This window comes from Silene latifolia, chromosome 11 (genome assembly GCF_048544455.1).
Source record: "Silene latifolia isolate original U9 population chromosome 11, ASM4854445v1, whole genome shotgun sequence".
Taxonomy (NCBI): domain Eukaryota; kingdom Viridiplantae; phylum Streptophyta; class Magnoliopsida; order Caryophyllales; family Caryophyllaceae; genus Silene; species Silene latifolia.
Genome location: NC_133536.1, coordinates 197,760,538 through 197,768,612, shown reverse-complemented (window position 1 = coordinate 197,768,612; position 8,075 = coordinate 197,760,538). Strand labels below are relative to the sequence as shown.

At 30.8% G+C, this 8,075-nt stretch overlaps 1 protein-coding gene across 1 annotated transcript; it reads right to left on the bottom strand.

Moving 5' to 3' along the window:
• Window positions 1-1,018: 1,018 nt before the first annotated feature.
• Window positions 1,019-1,372, bottom strand: LOC141614611 (uncharacterized). The gene has a single exon (XM_074433356.1). The coding sequence runs from the start codon at window positions 1,370-1,372 to the stop codon at window positions 1,019-1,021; it is 354 nt and encodes a 117-aa protein (XP_074289457.1).
• Window positions 1,373-8,075: the final 6,703 nt, after the last annotated feature.

Here is an 8,075-nt window from a genome sequence, read left to right as displayed (position 1 = left end):
AAATTTTCATACATATGATTTCTAATAGACTAGAACTTCTCTTTGCACCTTTCTTAGACATGTTAGTTTGCTTACCCTTAATGCAATTAACACAAGTATCAAAATCAGTAAAGTCTAAAGTATCAAGTACTCCATCCTTTACTAATATTTTTACCCTCTCAATGGAGATATGTCCCAATCTCCGGTGCCACAAAATAGAGGAATTATCATTCATAATACAACGTTTTAAACCAGCATTGACATGCATAGAATTATGAGTAATATTATTTTGCAGTTCAAGACGATATAAATTATCAGACAAAATACCATAACCAATAATTTCAGAATTTCTGAGAATACTGAATCCAGAGTCTGAAAAATTAAAAGTAAAACCCAAAGGTACAAGTCTTGATACTGAAATCAAATTTCTAGAGAAATTCGGAACATAAAATGTCTTTTCCAAATGCAAAATAAAACCACTACTTAATATTAAGTTGCATGTCTCAATGGTCTTCACATGTGAACTAATCTGGTTTCCTGAATAGATTGAAAGATCAATGTCCACTGGTTTCCTTAGGTTTGTCATACCCTACAAGGTATTTGAAACATGGATTGTAGTTCCAGAATCAATCCGCCATGTATTATGATTAACATTAACCATATTAAATGCATAACAAACAACTGCATGAATATTACCTTTCTTCTTTAGCCAAGCCTTAAACTTAATGGAGTCTATCTTCATGTGTCCTTTCTTCTTACAGAAGAAACACGTAGAATCCTTCTTAATGATTGGCTCATCTGAAATCTTTCCCTTTCCCTTGTCTTTAGTATGACCCTTTTGCCTCTTTGAAGAAGAAGCAACAGTAAGGTTCACCTTTTCACTTTCCTCCATTAACAATTTGCCCTCTCTTGAACACACATGACCATAAGTTCATTAATTGACCATTTATACTTATGTGTGTTGTAAGCCATATTTTGGAGGAAGAGTACATAAAATGAAGTGCACAAAGAAAGTATCAGACATGGTAACTTCCAAATTCTAAAGTTGAGCATCAATATCGCTCATGCGCATGATATAATCACGCACACCTTTTGTCTCGGTGAGCCTCAAAGATGAAAACTGCATTATTAAGGTACTAGCAAGAGTTTTATCAGAAGTTGCAAACTGCTCATCGATGGCCTTAATTAGATCTTTAACTTTAGTATGCTGATCGACAGAACCACGAATACTAGCACACACTCTGGTCTTTATGAACATAATGGAGAGACGATTAGATTTCTCCCACTTTTCATAAAGATCAGTTGCTTCTTTAGTGCTTTCTTTAGTTACTTTAGGTGGTTCGTCTTTCCAAATAGCATAATCAATATCTAACCATCCCAACGGTCGTAGCATTCTCTCTTTTCAGGCCTTATAGTTATCACCACGTCAATTCAGGAATGTCAAATTTAACATCAGTAGAACTCCCAGGTAAAATTACTGCAAATATAATGAATAACATGCTTATTACCAAAATTGAGACTTTAAACTTAATCATGCTTTACCAATGTAAATCATGCTCAAGTATGTATCTAGAGACATAAACCTTGCATGTGGGCTAAAGTTTTACTCAATTAGATACATAAAAATTTAACTTTTGACAATACTATCAAATCATATACATCTCTTAACTCTTGTGGGTAGATTAAGAGACAAGATTTGATATATCATCCTAATTAGTCATACAAATACATACAATAAGTTTCATGTGAGCAAGTCTCATTATATTACATACGACTAATTGCAAATAATGTCTAGTTTTCATACGTGATTCCAAAATAAAATTTTAATTAATTAGAGATGTTGTCGCTATTCTCTAGCTAATAAAATTTTGAATCACTCGACATTAAATATTTAAACTTTAATCTATATACTCAACTTTATTTATATAGGAGAAACCATGGCTAGAAAAACTTAATTGGTCAACAAATTTAAACAATGCCTCAATTAAAAAAAAAACACTTCAAATAATACGGAGTACGTAACAACATTACCGTCAGATTATAAAATCCAGACACTAGCGGTGTGCAGATCTATGAAGCATAAATTAAAACAAGAGTTTTCATGCTCACAACTCACAAGGGTTAATAATCCAACACATGGCAACATTAAAAGGAAAACATGTCGTATAAGACAAAATCAATAGCTCTTTGTTGGACATTAATTTATTTTCTAGGATATATATAGAACATCATGGTAAAATCCATGGTCAATATGTCAGATTTATTAGTACCACACAAGAGGAATACTACCGGTACCGCTAACACGAAATCAACATAAATAAGGGTTCGTAATAAAAAAACTTGATGTTCAATTTTCAAGCAAGACAGAGGTGATTACTCACTCGGATATCAAATGTAAGTTTTATAGTCTAAATTAATATGTTCTAATCTCATAATGAACATGTATAAATTGAATGCGGAAGCGATAAAACAGATCGATTACTTACCTCTAGCCATTGCTTGAAATAATTGATCCGTCTTACCGAATAACCCAATTCCTTACACCCCATATCTGACTTGGTTTCCAAACCCTCAGCCTCACAATTTAGATGGTGTATTTTCTTAATGAGGTAGACTTGGTAAAGTTTAATCAGAATAAATATGTTCCCTTATATAGACTCTTGCCATCAAGGAGTCAATTGAACAGTTTCCAAAATTGTGAGTGGTAAGTTATGGGAGATAATATTAGAAACAGAATATTAGGTAACTTCCACTATACAATAGACCAACTTAATTTTCATAAAATAAATTAATTAAATATTAATATAATATTTATTTTATGAAAATATCTTACAAGAACTTCTGGTACAAAGGCAGCAGCTCCTGCAGGAGTAAGAATCCTCAATTTTCTACAGTTGTGCTCCACGGCGGGGTCAACATCGCCTACAACATGAATGCAAGTATCCACAAGACTACAAGACAAATGAACACGGTATTCTCCAAGTGCTCAGATGTAGAAACAGAAGGTAGTTAAATGCCAAACATAACTAAAACATCTAAAATCCAAATACGATAAACATAACATCGAAAATGAATATATACCAGGCCATGTGACAAAGCTCCACGGTAAAACTCAAACCGTTTACCACAAAACAAGCAGCGGAATGGTTTGGTAACTAGTTCACCATCAATCAAAAATAATTCTTTCTTCCTCGGCATTCTAATAAAACAAACAGCAGCTAAAAATTACAAATAAAATTAATAAAATTAAAAACCTTGTAAAAATTGGGAGGATTTGGCAAAAAAATAAAATAAAATAAAGGGTTATTTAATGAAATACTTCAAACTAGCGGTGTCCTTCTCAAATTACTCTAAACTACAATCGAACTCGATTATACTCGACTATTTCATTCATTCTCTTCTAATAAAACTTGTAGACAAGCTACTTGTCTAGCCGGTTTTCTTCCTCCAAACTACTTTAAACCATCCTCTTATTATCAGAAACTCCTTTGAGCCCTTTTTCTGGTGACTAGCAAAGACAAGTAACTGGAAGGCTTAATGTAGTGATATTTTAAATGACAAATTAAATTTAAAAATTTAATAACAGTGCAAATAAGAAAGAAGTGACACGATTTGACAAAATAATACTGTCACGCCAGCTTCAAACCACATTACAAAAAAAATTGAAAAGAATTGAAAAAACCTGCAAAAACAGGAGGATTTGGCATAACGAAAATAAAATTAAATAGAAATTAATGAATGTCATCATTGAAGAAAAACGTATAAATAAACAAAAATAAATCAAAAACTCAAATAATCACAATTTAGCAATAAATTAAATTGAACCATATCCTAAAAGTACAAATTAAACCAATACTTCAAACAAATTAAAATGAAAAATATAAAAATAGTGCAGGGAGAAGTGATGCGATTTGGCAAAATAAGAACAACCAAACACAAGAGAATACAAAAGAATGCAGCAACAACATAAAAATAAAATTGAACAAAATTTAAAACATGCAAGAATGAGACATTTTGCAAAACGAAAATAAATTTAAATAGAAATTAATGAATTTCATTATTAAAGAAAATCGTATAAATAAAAAAAAAAAAAAAAGAAGGGTTATTTCATAACAATAATCCATCCTATTGGTGGCCTGCAATAATCACTTCATCCTAACTATTTTTAATGAAAGAACAATAAGAGGTAAATAAATTACCCGGACGGAGTGAATAAAAAAGGAAAAAAGGAGGAAAAACAAAATCAAAAATAACAACAATAATAACAATAATCGTAGAAAACACTAACAAACGTAACAATACTCGTGGAAAATACCAATAATCCGTGGCAAAAATTTTTGTAAATTGTGGCAATATATACCTAACATAAATATACTTTGACGATATATTATGACGATATACATATTGATTATTAAAAACGTTTTTCTTACGAGTTCTTTTGTTCCCAGGACCCGGTGTGATTGTCAATCCAGGATTTCATAATACTACCAATGTGACAATATAACCAGTCCCGTAAATTTAACGGGTAATAGAACTAGTTAGAAAGAATTTAAATTGAAACAGATCTTAAAAAGTACAAATCAAATCACATAATTCTAAAGACAAATTAAATTGAAAATTTTAAAAACGGTTCAAATTGTCAATAAGTGATGTGATTCGGAAAAATAAGAACGACAAAAACTAGAGAATACGAAGTACATAAGAAATGGAGCTACAGAGTAAATTCCTAGCGGAAAGATCTAAGAAAACGAAGTAATAATCAACATTAAACAACTGATTCAACAAAATAAATAAAAACATAATCATAATAAGAACGACAAAAACAAGAGAATAATAAGAAATGCAGCAATAGAGTAAATATGAACAAAACGAGATAATAATCAACATTAAACAACTGATTAAACAAAAAAATGAAAACATAATCATAAAGATGAGATTTAAGGACGATACGCTGAATTAGGAGACGGAGGAGAGTAAAAATGAAGAATGAGAAAAGACAGTTGTATGTTCCTTTGAAATTGTTGAAGGAGTGTGTTGATTAAAATCTCGTCGGGGTTTAAGGAGGTATAAATAATAAATAATAAATAATAGAGTAGTGGTCCAACAAAAGTGGTTGATGGTATGCAGTTGCGGTGGGCCAATAATAAAAATAAAATTAAATCAATTTATTCACCTATCCCCCAAAAAAAGAAATGAACCGAGAATATTATTTCAAATTATGCATTAAATAACTAACTTTTTAAAGATAAAATTAAATCGATTTATTCACTTATCCCACAAAATTGTACTGAACCGAGTTACGGAGAAAGTAAAAAATGTCACTATGAACAAAATAGCTATCATGACAAGCCAATAGAGGAGTAAACATACCGTTAATGCCTATTGTTGTTGGAGTATGTGTTCTCGACAATAGTGCGATCATATTATTAAAACTCATAATAAGAATACATAAAGGGATGATTCATTTTATACATCAACTGATCAACATTAATCGGTAATGATTGGCTGACTAGAGTTTGACATTACTATCGTTAGACGGTGGTGATCAGTTGATCCCTTAAGGTCACACCTAAAGGACAATTCCCTTAATTGATAAAATTAATTAATTGTATAATGATACAGATTAATTAATTCCTTAAAATAGAACAATTCACGAATGTAAGTAAGAATATGAATCGTATTGTAATTCGATTAAATGAGATTCGTTTTAATAATTAAGATGTTATATTACTAAAATTTTGTTTATGAAACAATTAAATTAAGAATGAACAGTTAATTATAATTGCAATATGTTGTAGAGTATATTAACATGGACCATTTTATTTATAGGGTTTTTCTAACCTATGCCCACTAGGCATAGGATAAGAAACCAAAAAAAGGAAAGTATTAAATGATATTTTCATGGGAAATTGTAATATCTCATTACTTTTACTTTTCTTCACAAAAAATACATTTATTACTTTCCTATTTTAGTTTCTTATCCTATGCCTAGTGGCATAGGTTAGAAAACCCATTATTTATATGTAATTGGGAATTACTAGTTAATTACTATATATAATTAAACAAATATATGTAATGATATTTAATTGTTAAGTATGCATTAATATTATTAATAACATGTTATATGTCACATGTCAAACATTATATGACAAAATGACAAATTGACAAAAATATAATGGACTCTATTTTAAATAGGAAAATCGGTTTTATGGAGGGATTGGGAAGAAATGGCTAAGTTGTTTTGTTGAGTGGAATACACATAGCCTATTCTACACTCTAACAAGTTTTGATAAGGACATTTGCATGAGCATTTTTTTCATGCATTGACTCTCCTCCCTCTCGCTACCCACCGGTTTTTCCGCCTCCCTTATAATAAGAATTGTTCTTATTTTTACACATTCATTCTTACATAATTTCACTCCTTACTCTTCTCTCTTTTTCTCTCTAAAATAAAGTTTTAAAAAAGAAAATAAAAGTTGTTCAATATCTTATATTTAGATTACTAAAAGTAGTAATAGAAATAATAATAAAATTAATTTAAGGTCACTAATTATATATATCTAGTTAATATATTAATTAGTATTAAAGGTTGTCTTGGTGCAATTAAAAGGAGGTTCTCACATTATTGAGACAAGGAGGATCATCCATATATTTTAAGCTCAAGAACAAGTAGGAAAGGAGTTCTTACTTGTGCCCTTAAAATCCGATTTCCATATTGTAAGAAGCATTCTTCTTATCTTTGTTTTATATTTTGTTATGCATTCATAAGATCAACATATTTAATCAATGAGTAATTAGATATAAAATTAAAGAGTTTAATTTGAGGGTTAATAAATCCTTTCACTTGTCCCATAATCAAATGACACCCTCCTCATGGGGTGGCTTAAAACCATGATCTTTCACATTTTGAGGCATTGACTGGGTAAATCATCGGGCATACGAGATAGCCTACAAACCCCGTAAATCAGGTAAGTCACAAAAGAGTGACATGATCGAATCTATTAGGCATGGACTCAGGCCAAAAATACACCGCAAAATTGTTTTTAAGAAGGCTTAAACTTCAGTCTCTTGGAAATTTCGCGTCAAAATAAGACTGATTTGTTTTCCCCAAATCACATTAATTTTATTTTTCCTCGACGTTTTTAACTCCTCCAAAACGAGAGTGATTTGTTACCAAAATCATATGAATTTTATTTTTTATGGACATTTTCAACTCCTCCATTATGGAGGAGTTTATTTACCTGCCCTTTCTAGGTACTTGAAAATTCTCGTGTCAATTTAATCCCGGATGCCAACTAAACGTGTTTTAATCAATTCACATGAATTATTCGATTCATGTATTTTGTAAGAACATGGAAAATTAATTCCCGTATAGCGACAAAACGAGGCCTTGGAAACGCTCAAGTTTCTCTTACTTACTTTTAATTATCACTAGTTTTAAATCCGTGCAAATTGCACAGGTATGCTATTTCATGTTATCATTAAAAAAATAAACATTTAGATGATTTTTATATTAATTAATTATTTTAGTTTAAAGGTAGTTATCTTTAGAAATATATTTTTAACATAAAGTAATAAAATCTCTCTACTTTTGTTGAAATAATTCTAAACTAGTTTAGATCCCGCTTAATGAATGTGCGGTATTTATAGACTTTTTATTTTTGTATTTGTAGATACCTCATTTCTGCACCTCCAGCAAGCCACCCGGTGATGATTGGGCCGCATGTTTGGTACACGGAATGATTTATGACAATTCGTAAATTTATCGTCAAATGATAGCTCAAATACTTGTGTCTACCCCTTGGTCGTCATCTATGCGCCATTACGGTCGTTTTGACAGTAATTAGAGTTCATTTGGAGTCCGGGTCAAAAACCGTCTTCATTTTCTAATAACCGTTTAAAATGCCGAGTCAGAATATTCTGGAATGTTCCAGATATTTCTATTCCATATTTCAATCTTTTAATCTTTTGGCAAAGTATTTCCCGAAATTATATTTCAAATAATAAGGAAGTTGAGATCTACCGCAATTCCATAACAGAAACGCGGAAAATCTTTCTTCCGCAGGAGGAAACTTCTGGGGAAAGGACGCAGCACC